The 18,773-nt window shown below is 40.5% G+C and overlaps 1 protein-coding gene across 1 annotated transcript in view; it reads left to right on the top strand.

The window, feature by feature from the left end:
- Positions 1–18,773, top strand: part of SLC6A2 (solute carrier family 6 member 2) — a 109,622-nt gene that overhangs the window by 22,933 nt on the left and 67,916 nt on the right. Inside the window, exons 2-3 of the mRNA XM_026652720.1 lie at positions 6,012–6,143; positions 10,252–10,489. Coding sequence (XP_026508505.1) covers positions 6,012–6,143; positions 10,252–10,489 — 370 coding nt within the window. The remainder of the gene's footprint in view (positions 1–6,011; positions 6,144–10,251; positions 10,490–18,773) is intronic.

Here is an 18,773-nt window from a genome sequence, read left to right as displayed (position 1 = left end):
CTTTCAAGGACTAGCCAGATTGGACCACTCCCCTTCCCCTATATCAGGCACAAGCACCTTCACGATGTAGCTCCACACATCAAATGCTGCCTTTGCTCTATCAATTTTCTCAATCTTCCCCAACCACTAGTCAGCTGCTCCCTCCAACACCTTTGTGCTTTCTCCCATGTTGCCCTGTGTTCAGGAAAACTCTGACAAAATCCAGCTAGGCACAAGTTTATCCACTTTCAGATTCTTCCTCTATGGCTACGTATGCCAGCTGATAGTGAGCCAGAACTAATGTTTGCTGTGCTAGGACATTCTTATATTACTGTGATCCTGTTTTCTCTGTCTATGGTTGTCTTTTCTAACCTAGATATCAAGATCATTAGGATTGCCTTTGAAAAATGTGTTTGTACAGTGCCTGGCACAATAGGGCCCCAGGAGCTAAGTCAGGATCTTGGACAACAGCTTAAGAAAGATAACACAAGAAAAAGCAATTTGCTAATTGCATCTGACCCTCTTCAATTCACAACTGTCTGAACAGATTACACTTCCACACATTTTCTAAATTGTCCACGCAAATATATTTCATTCTCTTATTGCTTATGAACTGTTGATACTACTTTCAGTATTCTTTAACAGTTTGAAAAAAGTCAAGCAATTTTGACTGGGCACAGAGATTAGTTTGTTTTTCAGTTTTCTGCCTGAAACACTGTCATTTTTAGAATCAAGTTTCTAGCATGAATACTTGAAACACTCTTTGCTGCAAATGCCCTACAATGTTTGTTCAAAATTTGCTGCCAGTAAACTTGTTCACTAGAATATTCATGGAAAGCAAATTCAAAAGAGTCATGAATGCACCTATACAAATTGTTTTTAGGTAAGTTTGCCCAGCCTGTCTGTTATATCTGTATTAATAAATTCATTCAAAATGGGTGGCAGCTGTTTTAATCACCTTGTTTTGATCCTCATCAACTTAGAATTTTCCTTCTCTGATCTCTAAAATGGAGATGAATCTTTCTTTTAGGACTGATTGTTGAAAGACGTTTGTTACAATTCTCTTCTCTACCCTCCAGAAAAGGCCATTTCAAAAATATTTTGAATATTGAAGCAGAATGGAAACTGTTAAACTCTTTTAGTAGATTTCACTACTATAAATGTTATTGTAATAAGATGTTTGTTTTTGTCACTGGGCTCAAGGATGCTAACTGTGATTGTAAACTCTGGGCCATATTTTGACCAGCCTACAGGAAACCATATATATATATATTTTTTTTTTAATGGAGATATCCCATCTCCTAGAACTGGAAGGGACCTTGAAAGGTCATCAAGTCCAGCCCCCTGCCTTCACTAGCAGGACCAAGTACTGATTTTGCCCCAGATCCCTAAGTGGCCCCCTCAAGGATTGAACTCACAACCCTGGGTTTAGCAGGCCAATGCTCAAACCACTGAGCTATCCCTCCCAGCCTGTAGTTTCCTACAGCTGGTTCTGGTGGGGGTGGAAAGAGGTGCAAGGTTTGATCTCATGTAGAGTGAGTAGTGGAGGCATGGTTTTCTTTCACCCACAGATATTCTGAGATCTAAAAGGAAATGTCATATGGAGATCATGGCATCTGTTGTATTGAGAGATGAGACATTTATGCAGTGGTCCGGGTCTTCTGTAACAGTCTGTGTCCCCAGAAACCATGCACTTACAGGGTTTCTGCTGTTAGCCATCCAACTCCCTTCCAATATGGTGATAAAATCTGAAGAAGGGGAATCTCAGCTCTCCTCTCCCTTCCCAGCCACAACTCCTACCCATGTAACACTGCCCTGGGGTGGAGCTTCTCCTGGGCTGTGTCATGGAGCCACAACATTCATACATACACACCTTCTCCCATCAGTACCTCATAGTCAAGAGGGTAGAGGGCAAAGGCAATGCAGTTGAGATTGGCTTTTAGCTTAGCTGATGCAACATGGATACAATCATATTCTCCTTTGAAGAGTCCATCAGTCGAATATAGGATCCAATTTAAAACTAGGCAGCAGTCCTGTTGAACATATTAGGGATGACATATTAAACCTCCATAAACTCAAACTGTGCCTGAAGCAAGCTTTTTGGAGATCAAACAGAGCTTGGTTAATTTCTTTTCCCCTGTTATTTTTCATTATTTGCGCACCTGTGTGCTTCTGGGCTTTGGCTGGGAGTGGAAGAGGAAATGTCAGAACAGTGCCAGAAAGGCCAAACTTTTGCTGTTTTCTGAAGCTGGCTGCACCAGAAGTCTCGTGAGATTTCCAGATCATTTTTGGAAACAGATACCTTTCAAATAAGGATCAGCATTTGGTTGTTGACCCAGACTTTGAAAATTTCACCCATCACCATTTATAAATATATTTACATGAAAGGGAACTCTCTGGTGTGAGATAATGCTATATCACGTAACAGCCTTTTGTTGAAAATGACACCTAAAAAATAGTGAACCTCTCCAGAAGAACCTCATTAAACCTGGGTTCACTTGCAGCCTAATGGACTTGTTTGTTTAAGTATCATTTAAGTACAAAACACTTCAGAGTTCAATCAACATATTAGTCACACTTGGAAAACACACATTTTAAACTATGATTTAATATTTATGTACATTACACAGCCTTTCTATTAATTGCTTCGAACAAAAACATCCCTGCTCAATATGTAGTGTTCTGTTTTCTACTGTCTCTTGACATTAAAGTTAATCAAATAGCTCTTTGTGAAAACTCCTACAAGAAGTGCCTCTCCACAACATGCTAGGTTTGTGAGTCAGTTTTACTCATTGTAATAGTGCCCAAGACAGATAAGCGTTGTGTTTTTGAGATCATCACCCACAAGATCTCTGAAAGTATAACACCTAATGTAATTAGTTAGATATTGGCCATCATAAGAACAATATATCCTATACTAGACTGTGTTTCAACACTTATTGCAATTCAAAGTTATTAGAAATCAGTGGGAGTTGGGCACCTAAATATCTTTGAAAAGATATTTTCCCCAAATTCTTATTAAAATGTAACCGCTCACAATAGCATTACTACTAGAAAAGTACATATGATCGTCTCTGAATTATTATATTTTTATTACAGTAACATGTAAGACCCCTTTGTGCTAGGCACCCCATTGAACAGGACCCCTTTGTGCTAGGCACTGTACAAACACAGAGCAAAAACATGAAAGATATAATGTATTTCTGCTCTTATCTATTCATGATTTGTCTGCAAGCTATGTTTAAATTTATTGATTCTCTGAATATTTCTTGGTCTCTAATTGTTTCAATTTTCAAACACTGTACTCTTGATTGCATAGCAGATTTCCTTTCCTTGATTGGATGAGCTGCATAATCCTTTGAATTCAATTTCTGCTGTGACTAAAAAGTGTTTGCTTTTCCATTCATGTTCTTCAATATTCACTTGAAATTCATTCTCTGAACACTCCTGCTATTTTATTAGAATATTTGCGGAAAACAAACACCAAAGGTAGGGTTAGAACACAGCTATGCAAGCTTTTTAACTATGATGGAGTATTTGCAGAAGTTGTTTTTGGGGTTTTTTTTAAGTATTCAATCAGCTCTACTTATTTTCATGTTTTGGACAGTTGCTCTAACACTTGAAGCTACATTATAGGGATAGATTAAACACACTTTATTCTAGGTTTTTATTTTTAGAAACTTAACATTTTGCCTTGCAAGGGAAAAGTGTTTTCAAATGCACAAACCAGTACAGCAAAGCATGATGCACAGAACCAGTTTTACACCTTCCTTTTATTCCCAACTTGTTGTTGTTGTTGTTGTAGTGCATAAAACCTCCACAAATGTAATTTGGACAGTTTCTTTACTCTTTGATTATATGGGTCATTTAAACAGGTATCTCCCATTTACCCTAATTACACTTAGGTGTATAAATTAGCCACATACTGATTGGAGAATACATTTGTTTTCCTAGGGAGAGAAGTCATTCTGGATATGTATTTACTCTGTCTGCAACCTAGTTAATACAACAATCCAGCTGTATTTTATTTTCACAAATTATAAACGAATTAAAGTTTTCTGGACCTAGTTATGCAATAAAAATGAGAACCACATTTTGATAACCTCACAAGTCCATGGTCTGTGGAACACCATGACAGAACGTATTATTAAACATGACATATGCTATAATTGCTTGATGGCTTCACATGAGGATATCCATTCCTCTGGGAGGCTTTAGTTTCTGTGGTTTAGATATCATGGTGTGATATAGCTAAGAAACGTTCAGATCAATTCTACATTAAATTATTTACTTTTTTCTTGGCAAGAAACATCTTTTAGCATACAAGTGGCTTAAGACCATTTTTTATGAGAGTAGCACTGACACAGCAGGATTTGCCCTTTGTTAAGGATCTGTGTGTGCTGAGAAGTTGTGGACCAATGTCCAAAATCAAGTCAGGTTAGGCACCCCATGAAGATGCAACTTGGGGCGTGCCCTATGGGTGGTCATGTTGTGATGTAATGGAGTGATAGTCTGCTTACAAATTAAAGCAAGACCGTTGTGGCCTACAGACATTCTGCATATTGTCAAAGCATCAACAAGCAGTGAGGAGACCGTGCCTGCCACAGAAGAGGAGCCATTTCTTAAAGGAGGATGTACGTTATGCCAATGGCCACAATAACTCACACACTCCTTATACTGTTACTTTTATCAAGCAAGACAGCTTCTATAGTCCCCTACCTGTATGACCGCCCAAGGCCATTCTTACAGGATCCTTTATACAGTACCTAGTACCCTACTGCTGACCTATCACACACTTACGAAGAGGTGCAAAACCCTACATTATAAAGGGAACCAAACTCTACCCTTTGCCAACATGTTCAGGTAAAGAGAGCCTTCCCTTCTCTTTTAGTGGTGAAAGTTGGCTTTGCACTATGCCTCAGTTTGTTGTCCCATTAAGGATAAATTTTGCAGGACCCGCTCTCTGGCTTTTTAACCTCTGAAACCAGACTACTGGCGTTTTGTAATACTAGCGGAAAATATGCTCCATGCTAAATGTTTTTCTCGGGGGTCCGGTCTTTGTGCCCCAAACAAACAAATGAAGTGAGCAAGCCAACTTGTTAGAAAGCATGATCTCATCCTTCCTGATTCCCAGAGACAGTTTGCTCTGTCACTGCAAAGGTAAAAGAACTAGAAACAAAAATGCAAAGAAAGCAAAATGCAAAGACCACTGGACAGTTAATCGAAACTGTCGAATGGTCTCTGTCTCTCTCTGCCCTGTGCTGATGGGCTGTTTATGCCAACCCCCTTCCCTCCCTCCTCATAATAAATCACCTCACTTCAACTTCACTCCTCACCTGATTATCTTCTCTTCTCCTCCCATTCCCTTCTCTTCCCTCTTCGTTTCATTTAGCGGATCCCCTCCTAACTAAACCCACCCCCAAAGACAGACAAACAAACAAATTGTGGAACTAAGGGTATATCTACACAGCAAAAAACCCCACAGCAGTGAGTCTCAGAGAGTTAGCTGACTCGGGCACATGCTACAGAGCAGTGTAGACATTCCCACTTAGGCTGGAGCCCAGGCTCTTGACTCTCCCTCTTGCCGAGTCTCAGAGTCCGAGCTTCAGTCTGAGCCTGAATGGCTACATTGCTATTTTCAGCTCTGTAGTGTGAGCCTCACAAGCCCAAGTCAGTTGACCTGGGCTCTGAGAGACGCTGCTGGGTTGTTGGGTGGTTTGTGGGGGGTTTTGTGCTGTATAGACATTCTGGAACATGACATTTGCTGCCATCACATTTTCCACTCTGATTGTGTGGCCTACCCCTTCTCCCACCCTGTGTTTGTCTTGCCTATATAGACTCTTTTATATTTAGATTATAAGCTCTTTGGGGCAGAGACAGTTTTTCTGTTCTGTTTGTACAGCCTCTAGCACAAGGGGTCCTGGTCCATGACTAGGGCTCCTAGGCTCTATGGAAATACCCATAATAAAAGTAATAATAAACCATAACAAAAGCCTAGATTTCAGTGGCTGCTTGTAATTTTGTTTTTCCAGGTGCCTTTCTTATCCCTTATATCCTCTTCCTAATCATTGCTGGAATGCCCTTGTTCTACATGGAGTTAGCACTGGGACAGTACAACCGGGAAGGGGCTGCTACGGTGTGGAAAATCTGTCCAGTTTTCAAAGGTAAGTGCCAATTCTCCACTTGATTTGAGGAGAATGTGAGAGTTTTAAACAAGTCTGATAAAAATAGAAAGGGTCTATTTTCTTCTTTCTTAGATAGCGTGAAAGTTGATGGCCTATTTGATAAGCCCGCAATTTAAGGTCCTCTTGCGATCACAGAACAAGCACAACATGGGAAGAAGCAGGGGGATCTTCGAGGGGGAGAAGAGTCTAGTTCAGACTCCTCGTTCATTTCAGTTTTTGGTCTCTTTGTCGTAACTCCATCAAGGGTGCCAATTAAAGCCACTTGTTGTGGCTATTGTTTCTTGTGATGTAAACTTCTCGTGTTAAACTCTTTAGAATCACAGGTTCAAATCCCAGCAAGGTCCAGTGAGACCATTACACTTCTAACATAGATAGATTAGGTTTACCATTCAGTTTATTCTCTAGGGTTTTCTTTTTGAGGCCTTGAAAGCCAAAATGTTACTGGTTTTGCTGGGGGATTAAAACTCCAAGGGCACTGACTACTGACTATGGCCCAGATCCTCAAAGGTATCTAGGTCCCTAACTCTCATTGGAGTTAGGTGCCTAAATAGCTTTGAGGGTCTGGGCCTAATGGTCTCTTCTGCCCCTACTGTTACATTGCACACTGAGTACTAGGTGCTTACATTTTCTCCATCAAACAGGTGGCTGCATTCCAGTGGCAGCTTGTGTGGGCATGTAGATAATTGTGTGGGTGTTGAGCTATATAGTTCAGTGCTTGTGGCATCCTTCAGGATGTAAGATGTGATATGCTTTCAGTGTAAAATATTAATACTTTATAAGGACCCATCAAAAAAGTGCCAACTGGCAATGATTTTGGATTGCTACCATCCTGTACCTGATTGGATCCATCTAGCCTTCTAGGTGAAAGATTCTGCAATTCAGAGTGGTGTGAAATGACTGAAAACTAACCCAAACCCACAACATATGTGCTCACCAGGCTTCTTGGTTTTCTTAGAAGCATAAAGTCCAGACAATGTTTGTAAAACGATTGGTGAAGGGTAATGAGCTTCCCAGTGGCAATCTCCTCTTGCCTGAACTGGAGCTTGACTATAGGTTATCTTGAGCTATTTTTAGGCTTTTCTGGTTGTGTTGAACTCTTGTAGAGTTTTCCTTTTTGTGGGGGTTGGGACTCAAAACCCGGAGAAAAGTGCAGTTTTACTGCATTCTGTTTTGAGATCTTGCTTTCAATCGCAGCAAAACTCATAGTGAAGTTCGAGATGAACAGACAAGCATAGACAGACACCTAATTAAAAGTATGCATGAAATCTTTCAAAATATAACTGCTTAGTTTTTCCCATTTCTGTTGTTATCCTGTTACTAAACCCATGAGCGACACTCCTCCTACCCCCAGCATCATGACATCCTTAGTCAAAAAAATTCTCACTGATGTTAACTAAATTTTTTTTTTTTTTTAATGGCAATGGGAATTTTACTTGTCAGGAGTGTAAAATCTGGCTTGGAGGATCTCACAACGTCTGATCCAAAAACCGTTCAAGTCAATAAGAGTCTTTTCACTGACTTCAGGCATGACAAGAAGATGAGAAAGGAAACAATGTTTATTTCATGTTTAGGATTTCATGTAGAGGCCTGTTAACAATCCAGCTGTTTTTTAAGCTGAGATTTTCAAGTCTGCCTAAGTGTGCATTAGAATCCATTGCTAAATGTTTGTGTTACTGAGTAGTACAATACAAGGGACATCAAATATTGGATTCTAAAATAATAAGAAATTTTATATTTTAAATCCCAGCAATGGGATACTGTTAGTAAAGCTTCAATCACAGCTTCTGATAAGATGCATAAATATATTTCAGTACTTTGTTAAATACACCAGAGTTCTTTCGATATATCTTTGGGTTAACTCAAAGCTGTCACTGACATGAAATGTGCATGGTCTACCCTCAAATTTATAATAGTTTCTCCAAATGAAAAAGCACTATGGTGCTAATTTTAGCTCTGAATAATATTGCTATGAAACCTAAGACTCTAACCTTAATGAAGCACTCCCATAAGGCAAGGGATCAAAAATGTATCTTGTAACCTTTCCAGCACAGCCCATTTGCATCACAAGACTTTACAGGGTTTATATTAGCAGCCTGAGTGGGACAAAGTTAAAATAAATAAAAGGATGGATCCAGAAACAATGGAGCAAATTCATGCCTGGATTTATCCTATTGTTGTCAGTGAAGTGACCCCAGGGATAGGTTTGGTCTAGTTCCTTTGAATTTTCACATTAAATTGCAACCATCTTCTCTCCAGAATTGTGGAAACAGCATATGTGTCTGGGGTGGTTTTAAAAAAAAAAATTTCCCCCATTTCAATGCAGTATACAGTCTTTGTGGTGTTTATGTACATTCTAACATACATCATCTAGGGAGGTTTCCACTGCTTTCCTTACTATCATTTATCAATATAGTTTCACTGCCAACATGCAGAAGCCATCCAAGCCCCATGATTTTTAAGACAGTTTCAAGTTTGTTTTCACCACTTTTTGCTAGAAGTCAGAGAGAAACAAACTGATTCCTATGTAAAACATTAGTTAAATTTCGCCTGACAAACACAGAGCATGCTTGACACAATTTACTCTTAAGAGTGTTGCCTCCTAAGGAGTTGGCAGCTACTCCTTACATGAATTTAAAACCTCTTTCTATTACATAATGGAACAATATTCTTGTAGCAGTTTCACAGACCATCTCCCCAAGTCCCTGGTACTCGATTTACAGCAAGCTGTGTCTTCCTTGGTTTGTCAAGGTGCATAAAAACCTGGTGGCATGTGATTATTAGTGAGAATCTCATGCCATTATTAGCATCACCTTTCTGGACGGACTAAAAGTAGAAATGAAGGCTTACACTTAGGTATTGAGATACCACAGTGATGCTGCCTGTATAAGACTGGATAGAATTCACCTATTAGAGATAATCCAAATGGCTTAAATGTAGAATTCGTTAAACACTGCTGCCCATAGAAGAAAGAAACTGATGGCACTGGCTGAAGCAGAGCAAGCTTCTTTGCCCAGTTCTGAGAATGAACCTCCACTCTGACCTGCTGTTAGTACCAGAGTTCCCTCTTAGAATATGTGACAGTGATGAATTACTTACAAGGGTCTGTTTTCATGGTGAGAACAAATGCTCACTGAAGAAAGTCTGCACCGAAACTCCAAACACACCTCACGATATTCCAAAGAAACCCAGATCTTCACGGGCCAATAGGGAATGTGCAGGGTGGAGTTCAACCCAGGCTGGAGGGCCCATACAAGGCCCTGCATACTATTTAAGGATTTAGGGTTAAGTTCTGCTCTTAGTTACACTCTGCCAACCCATTGAGGCGATACAGTAGCATGGGGTGAAAGTCAGGGTAAAATTTTGCCCTAAGGTTGAAATTCACCATGGTTTGAAGGGTCAGCCGAATGTCTGGGACCCACTTAAATACCTCACTGGGGGTTCCACAGTCTCCACACACCTTGCATAATCTGGAATGAGTTTTCATGTTAGATTCATGTAAACCAGGGCAGAGAATGGCAATGGGGATACGCCAGGAGAGGAAATCAGTCTGTAGTCACAATACTGGTTGCAGGTTGGGATGGGCAGCAGCCACTGTTGAAGCCCACAGATGGGTACAGCAGCTGTAGGGCTACTTCACTGCAGCCCCACGCTCTGGCCTTAACTTTATGGGGAGGGAGGTGGATTACACTGAACCTGAACTTTACTCAGGTGAAATGAATGGCCCTAGTAACATAGGGCTTACAGCCCTCTGCCCTGGGTGAGTTTTCCCCTACGAATATAGAGCTGGATCAGAGCAGAGCTTTGTCCTTTAATAGCAACATTTCTAGTTTCCAGCAAACGCAACAAGCTTTATTAAACACCAGTCAGTTTCATGGAATTATTATTTTTAACGGTCAGTTTGTGTGTCCAGCCACTATATTTATAACCCTTTGCTAAGTCCTTACAAAATACTAGGCAAAAACAAGTGTGTGTTTAGGAACTGCCCTTATCTTAAAAAAAAAGCATGGTTTAGCTTTCAGGCAATACGGTTGGAGTATATTGTTGTATGTGAAATGCAATGTATAATCTAGTTTTCCTTTGTCTTTAGGTGTAGGCTATGCTGTGATACTCATAGCTCTTTACGTGGGTTTCTACTACAACGTTATCATAGCTTGGTCTCTGTATTATCTGTTTTCATCATTCACATTTGAGCTTCCCTGGACAAACTGCGGCAACAGCTGGAATAGCCTAAACTGTACAGATCCCAAACTCTTCAACGCCTCGGTGCTTGGCAATGGCACCAAGTACTCCAAGTACAAACTCACTCCTGCTGCTGAATTTTATGAGTAAGTGTTGAGTCGCCTTTGCTGTTGCTTCAAATTTCCAGTTTAGTTGAGGTGTTTGTTCATATGTCTCTAAAAGTCTCTCTCTGATGAGCGAGCATGGCCTAGGGGACAGAACCCTAGACTACGAGTCAGGAGACCTGAGTTATACACCTGGCTGTACCACTGACCTGCTGTGTGACTTCAGGCAAGTCACACTTTCCTTCTGTGCCTCAGTTTCCCCAGTTCAGCTAAGTGATGCCACTAAGTGATGTGGAGTCAGAGACAAAGCACAAAATCTCTGCCCCACCCCCCACCCATGTGCAACTTTTTTTTATTCTACACCAAGGTGACACTTGTGTTAGGCAAAGGAATAATACATGCAGAATAAAGCTGTCTGAATAGTTTGAAACTAATCATTTACCCAACAAATTTTGCTTCTCTGCTTACCAAATATCTCTGAGCAGATCTCTTTTTCCTTTGCTGCTTCAGCAGCTCGGTGAAATGGGATGAAGCGCAGCGCAGGGAGGAGATGGTAGCAGTTGCAAAACACAGGGCTTGATCCTGTTCCCATTTAGGTGAAACGGAGTTCTGCTGTTGATGGTAACAGGAACAGACTCAATCACAGAGGCAATCGTTAGGCTTTGAGACACTTCAAACTAAAAGTCCTTTTCGGGTGTGTAATGGTAACAGGACCTATTGCAAATGGGAATATGAATGAATGATGAAAATACAAAACAAGAATGTCTGACATAGTAGAGCATAAGTCTCACGATTGGGTTCTGGACCCCTCTCCTCTTCCAGGGAAAGATGTGATTGGATTAGTGAAAGGGGAGCACTGGCTGGACACCAGACTAATCTCATCAACTGCTAAATTGGTTCAGATTATTAATTAGTATTTCTGTTTTGTAATTGTAACCATGGCAATGTATATTTATCTAGTGAGCACTGACCATGTTCTCAACATTGAGAACAGTCGTCATTCCTCCCACCAGCAGCCTAACCTGTTCAGTGTGGCATACCTGGCTGGGCTACAGTTGGGATCTTGTGGGTCCATGGTTACTGCACTGACACATTAATGACTCGTTTTTCCTCTTTAATGTTAGTAAATTTGAAAAGTTGGGAGTGACATACAGTACAACCAATGGGAGAAGATACAGGTTTGCTAAATTCTATGCTTTGCAAGAGTCTGAGTAGCTGTGATGGTGTAGGAACTTGATACAATGCTGAGTAATGTCAGCCAGGAAATTGGCTTCTTCCCTACAGAAAAAACACACTTCTCTTAGTATTGTGGTTAATTACAGCAAAAAGATGCAGTAAATATGATACACTGTAGAATATGCTATTGGGGTGAAAGAAGAGGAGATCTGAACAATCTGGGAACACTTCCAAGTGGTAATTACACAACTTCTAATGTTAATGTCATTTTAGAAAAGTTTCCTTTTAAAACTTGTGTATATTCTTGGAGTCTGATTTTTAAAGGTATTTAGGTGCCTGATTTCCGTGGGAGCTAGGCATCTAATTTGGTTTAAAAATCTGGCCCTCAGACTTGTTACAACAATCATCATAGTCATCTTACTTGCTCTGTCTACTTCTATATTGCTCACTAATTGACTAGTAACCTTTGAGTTCGATCCATTTTGCCATCATATCTTATTTAGAGTTAGGAATTGTTGTGGTTCTCTCTGAATAAAACACTCACCATTCTTCTAGGTGGTGTGATATCTGACACCTTTCAGCCTGAGTGAACTTTTACTGCTCTATGAAACACAACTCAACTTGTGACTCTGCGAAAACACAAGACAAAGTCAAGAGATCTGTGTTCTCAGCTCTGCCAAGTAATGTACACCTCTGGTGGGATTCTAAAAAATGCCTAAGTGAATTAGGAACAAACATTGCATTTGCCTTTCCCTGGGATTCATAGTCCTAAAACTTGGGTGTTTTTGAAATCCCACTGCCTGTATTTACTAAGAAGTAGATTATAAAGCTGTGACGGGTTGCAAGTGATTTTAGTGGTTTAAGGTTTGTTGTGTTGGCCACTGTGTGATCTGGATAATGGTAAGAACAGTTATTTAGGGCAATAGTTTTGCTGTGGGAGGTTTCAATCTCTCTTTTGTGTTTGTCATATGAAGAAACATTGAGCTCTCACTGGGGAAAATAGAAAAGAAGCAAAGATCCGTTCTGTGATCAGAGCATCAGCGAACACTGCTACAACTCCTATCCAGCTTCCATATTTTTAAAGCAGGCTCTAACGAGGCTGCTGTGGTGGCACATAAAGGGGACAAACCTAGGTGTAAGCTCTACACTCTTTTGTGCCACTGCTGCTTAGAATCATAGAAGCATAGGACTGGAAGGGACCTCGGTAGGTCATCCAGCCCGGTCCCCTACACTCATGCTAGAACTAAGTAGTAACTAAACCATGCCTGACAGGTGTTTGTCTAACTTGTTCTTAAAAACCTCCAGATGGAGATTCCACAAACTCCCTAAGCACTTTATTCCAGTGCATATCTATTCTGACAGTTAGGAATTTTTTCCTAATGTCCAACCTAAACCTCCCTTGCTACAATTTTAAGCCTATTGCTTCTTGTCCTATCCTAAGAAGTTAAGAAGAACAATTTTTCTCCCTCCTCCTTGTAACAACCTTTTATGTACTTGAAAACTGTTATCATGTCCCCTCTGTCTTCTCTTCTCCAGACTAAACAAACCCAGTTCTTTCAATCTTTCCTCATAGGTCCTATTTTACAGATGTTTAATAATGTTTTTTGTTGTTCTCCTCTGGACTTTCTCCAATTTGTCCACATCCTTCCTGAAATGTGGTATCCAGAACTGGACACAATATTCCAGTTGCAGCCTTATCAGCACAGAGTAGAGTGGAAGAATTACTTCTTATGTCTTGCTTACAACACTCCTGCTAATACATCCCAGAATGATGTTTGCTTTTTTTGCAACAGTGTTACACTGTTGACTCATATTTAGCATGTGATCCACTATGACCCCAGATCCCTTTCTGAGGTACTCCTTCCTAAGCTGTCATTTCCCATTTTGTATGTGTGCAGTAGATTGTTCCTTCCTAACTAGAATACTTTGCATTTGTCCTTATTGAATTTAATTCTATTTACTTCAGGCCGTTTGTCCAGATCATTTTAAATTTTAATCCTACCCTCCAAAGCACTTGCAACCCCTCTCAGCTTTATAAGTGTATTCTCTCTATGCCATTATCTAAATCAGCAGCTCTCAAACTTTTTTACTGGTGACCCCTTTCATACAGCAAGTCTCTGAGTGCGACCCCCCCCCCCATACATTAAAAACACTTTTTAAAATATTTAACACCATTATAAATGCTGGAGGCAAAGCGGGGTTTGGGGTGGAGGTTGACCGCTTACCACCCCCCATGTAATAACTTCGCGACCCCCTGAGGGGTCCTGACCCCCAGTTTGAGAACCCCTGATCTAAATCATTGATGAAGATATTGAACAGAACTGGACCCAGAACTGATCCCTGCAGGACCACTCAATATGCCCTTCCAGCTTGACTGTGAACCACTGATAACTACTCTCTGGGAACGGTTTTCCAAGCAGTTATGCACCCATTTTATGATAGCTCCATCTAGGTTATATTTCCCTAGTTTGTTGATGAGGAGGCCATGCAAGATGGTATCAAAAGCCTTACTAAAGTCAAGATTTACCACATCTACCATTTCCCCCATCCACAAGGTTTGTTACCTTGACAAAGAAAGCTATTAGGTTGGTTTGACATGATTTGTTCTTGACAAATCCTTGTTGACTGCTACTTATCTTATTATTTTCTAGGTGTTTGCAAATTGATTGCTTGATTATTAGCTCCATTATCTTTCTGGGTACTGAAGTTAAGCTAACTGGTGTGTAATTCCCTGGGTTGTCCTTATCCCCCTTTTTATAGATTGGCACTATATTTGCCAGGGTGACCAGACAGCAAATGTGAAAAATCGGGACAGGGGTGGGGGGTAATAGGCGTCTATATAAGAAAAAGACCCAAAATTGGGACTGTCCCTATAAAAATCAGGACATCTGGTCACCCTAATATTTGCCCTCTTCCTGTCCTCTGGAATCTATCCTGTCTTCCAGGAGTGTTGGAAGATAATTGCTAATGGCTCAAATATCTCCCCAGTCAGCTTGTTGAGTATTCTAGGATGCATTTGATCAGGCCCTGGTGACTTGAAGACATCTAACTTGTCTAAGTAATTTTTTATTTGTTCTTTCCCTATTTTAGCCTCAGAGCCTACCTCATTTTCACTGGCATTCACTGTGTCAGACACCGATTGCTACTAAATTTTTTGGTGTAAACAAACAAAAAAGGGCAATTAGCATTTCCACCATTTCAACATTTTCTGTTATTGTCTTTCCCCCCTCGTTGAGTAAGGGCCAACCCTGGCCTTGGTCTTCCTCTTGCTTCTAATATATTTGTAGAATGTTTTCTTGTTACCCTTTGTCTCTAATTAGTTTAATCTTTCCTTGACCTTTCTAATTTTGCCCCTACATGCTTGCGTTGCATGTATGCTTAGCAACAAAGCTGGCTTAAATAACTAGTTGGAGATGTGGAATAGGGGAACCCCTGCAGTCATATGACTGGCAGAGCTATCTGTATACCTTCTGCTCTTGGCTCCTCCCAGCATAGGGGCATTCCAGGGGCTGAGGTCAGAGAGCTGTACTCCAGCACCCCTGAGACGGTAGAATGGCTCTGGGGAAAGAGGGGAGGTCCTATTTTAACTGAGGCAAGTTCCAGAGCCGTGAGGCACCACTGACTTAACTGGAGCTGATATGCATCTCCTGAGAATCTAGTTTAGTGGGGGGAAGCTCACACAGTTAATTGGTTTGCACAGAAACACAAGCTGTCATTTCCCAGCAATACAAGTTAGTAGATAATTTTGGTTGAACTCTCCATTTATGTCTGCTTAATACCATGTTTCATTAGACAAATTCTGGTTCCAATCCTCCAGTCTCCAAACAGGCAAAATTCCCATTGACGTCAATGGGAACTTTGCCTGAACATGGACTTTGGGAATGGGCCTTCTGTAGTACCTCATTAGAGATGGTCAAAATAAATCATAAACTTATTTGTACATTTAAAATCAGGCAAGATAAGTGTTATATAATCTGCTTCTTTTATTCTTCCTATGACATGCCAATAGTGGAGTGGTAGGGCTCACCACTTATGCTCTGTTGCTGGGAATAATAAGTCATAAGAGAAATCCAGCTAGGAATAAAACGTCAGCCCCACATTACTTTGGAGACATGTATCACTTTAATTATTTCCTTATCCTGTGGTTTGGAATTCACCCTGGAGAACGCCAACTGCCTTTCATCCGCTTTAACTTTGAATAAGTAAGAACTGTTTGGGAACAATTTTTTTCCCCACTGAGGCACTTTCTGAAGTGGTAACTTTTTAATGACTTATTTTAACAAACATTTTATCTGAATATAGACAAACTGTATCTTTGTTCTCTCCCTTCTTGCTCCTGGGAAGGGTTTGTTACCAAACTGTCAGCAATGCACAGAGCTACAGCTATTTTCTCAGGCCTTTAATCCTTTTCTCCTGTGTAATAAAAAAAACCCCATGTTTTATGAGCAAATTTTCATGCCCCATTCAGTGGAGCAAATTCACTGAATTTGTGCAACTAAATGTATGCAAGGCTGCCCAGATATGAGTAATTAATTGTAAAATGGCTATGTAAGCAACCACATGGTAGTTCAAACAAGCTTGAATTAACACAGTCCACATCTATTATACTTATGACTGTAAATTTATGATGCATGAAGTAACAGTTTTCTGCAGCACATTAACTCCACATCTGAGAATGTAATCACAAACATCAAAACTGAAGTGACTTAACTTTAGTTGGCCAACTGCATGATTAGTGGGTTGGACGGTAATTCCTAATAGGAAATGCCATAACACATCAGACTAGTGGGCCACATAGTCCAGTATCCTGCCTCTCGCCAGAGGCCAGTACTAGATGCTTCAGCGGAAGGTGCAGCAAACCCCAGTATGGGCAGTTATGAAATAAACTCTCTATAGGAGAGAATTTTTTCCTAATCACCATAAATCAGTAATTTATGTAATCCCCTTAAGTATGAGGGTTTATCCCTTAAATTTTTATATCCTCTTAAGTAACTGCAGATGTGTGTGTGTGAGAGATTTTATATATATAAAAAAAAAAAATCACACACACACACACACTTATAATGTCTAACCCTTTTTTTAATCCTGATGAATTCTTGCCCTCAATTTCTTGCCGGTGAGTTCCACTTCTTGAGCATACATTGTTTAAAATTGTGTTGCCTTGCTTTGTTGAATGTTGACTAACACAATCCTGTTAGCCTTCCATTCAATAGAACAGAATTCGGTATCTCGCTTAAAATTGTTTCAAGACCAAGTGTCAGCAATTCTGGTCATAAATAAAATGACATCAGAGGCCAAAATCCAGTGCTTAATTTGTGCCATGGCTGATTCCCAGCACCTCTAGGCTTGGCGGTTCATCGCCCCAGCGCCTCTAGGCTTGGCGGTTCATAGCCCCGGCACCTCTAGGCTTGGCACATCAGTTATGAAATAAAAAAATTGCTTGAGTCCCGGCACCTCTTTAAGCAGTGCCACAATGAATAAAAAGGGACAGTCTGATATTCTGTTGATTATTCCATAAGAAGAAAAATCCTAGCTCATGCTAGGCTGAAAAGGGTCAGGAGTTGTCAGCAACTGTCAGTTATATTCCAGTTTAGCAGGTAACAAGATCTAGTTCATAAGTGTGTACAGCATTGTTCATGTTTGAGCCTCTCAAGAGTTTTTCCCTGAGCTCCTGCTGCAGCCAGATCCAAAATACAAATCTGAGGGTTTGGTTAGGAAATAGAGAAGTCCATAATAAGTTTTCTGGATCCCTAACTTAATCACCTCTTTGGAATGGTCATTGAAAAGGAAGGATTTCCAGATGTTTCTGGCAAAGGTTAGGGCTGGGTAACACGGGGGAGTTTCTCTTCAGAGGGACTGGTGCAAACACTGAGCTTGGTTCTAGCTTTGTGTGCCTGTCCCATGGACCTGTTCCAAATCCACTGAAGGCAATGAAAAGACTCCAATTGACTTCAGTGGGTTTTGGATCAGGCCCCATATTGAATAATGTATCCAGTGAATCTCGCTGTCTTTTGCCGTCGGAAGAGCCATAAGCAAGTTACCTCAGGTTTATTAGCTACTCAGAAGCATTCAGGAAATATTTTAGCAAATTGTTTATAAGCCCATGAACTGATGGTGAACAGTTCTCTGCGCGTATTGTATATTTGCTATTTTAACATGTTAGACATTTTGAGACAGTCAAATAAGTCAAAGTCACATGCTATTGATTCTTTTCTCTGATTGGATGAGTGTGCAAGCCTTTCTGGTACAAATACTTGCGTGCAAATTTAAAATCACTTTCCCACAAATACTCTCATGCACAGCTGGGCTATTTGTTTTCCACAAGAATTCACATCAGTAAAATTTGTTTGATGCCTACTCATAGAAAGGGGAACACAAATGAAATGTGAGTACAAAGCAAATGAAGTCATTTACATGTGCTTGCATATTCTTAGGAAACTGTCATAGTTGGCTAGCTCTATTTGAAGGGTTCATAAACCTTAGCAAACCTGATCTGAATTTAGATTTTATAGCAAAACCTGAAACTAGGGGACTTAGTAACATCTAAGGGGACAAGTATCAGAGGGGTAGCCGTGTTAGTCTGAATCTGTAAAAAGCAACAGAGGGTCCTGTGGCACCTTTAAGACTAACAGAAGTATTGGGAGCATAAGCTTTCGTGGGCAAGAACCTCACTTCTTCAGATGCAAGTAATGGAAATCTCCAGAGGCAGGTATGTGGTTTGAGCATGGGCCTGCTAAACCCATGGTTATGAGTTCAATCCTTGAAGGAGCCATTTGGGGCAAAATCAGTACTTGGTCCTGCTAGTGAAGGCAGGGGGCTGGACTCGATGACCTTTCAAGGTCCCTTCCAGTTCTAGGAGATAGGACATCTCCACTAATTTATGCTAGTTTAAGTTTCTAGAGGGGCTCCAAGCAATGGTATATTGCAAAGAGTCAATATCAATAGACAATAGTCCTGCATGCAATACACTCATTTTCCATTAACTTCTGGGAGCAATTCAAAGTGTTACTTTTCATGAATAAAGCCCTGTGTGGTTTGGTAAGAGTATCTGGCTCTCTGAGTGACTGCCCTATAGAGGATTACAACAGCTGAAGTCAGCTCTAGAGCTCCTGTTGAGTTTCCCTACATTTGAAATCTTGACAACCTGAGC

This window comes from Terrapene carolina, unplaced genomic scaffold, assembly GCF_002925995.2.
Source record: "Terrapene carolina triunguis isolate 2854851 unplaced genomic scaffold, T_m_triunguis-2.0 Scaffold130, whole genome shotgun sequence".
In the NCBI taxonomy this organism is placed as follows: domain Eukaryota; kingdom Metazoa; phylum Chordata; order Testudines; family Emydidae; genus Terrapene; species Terrapene triunguis.
This window is presented reverse-complemented; position numbering and strand designations above follow the sequence as displayed.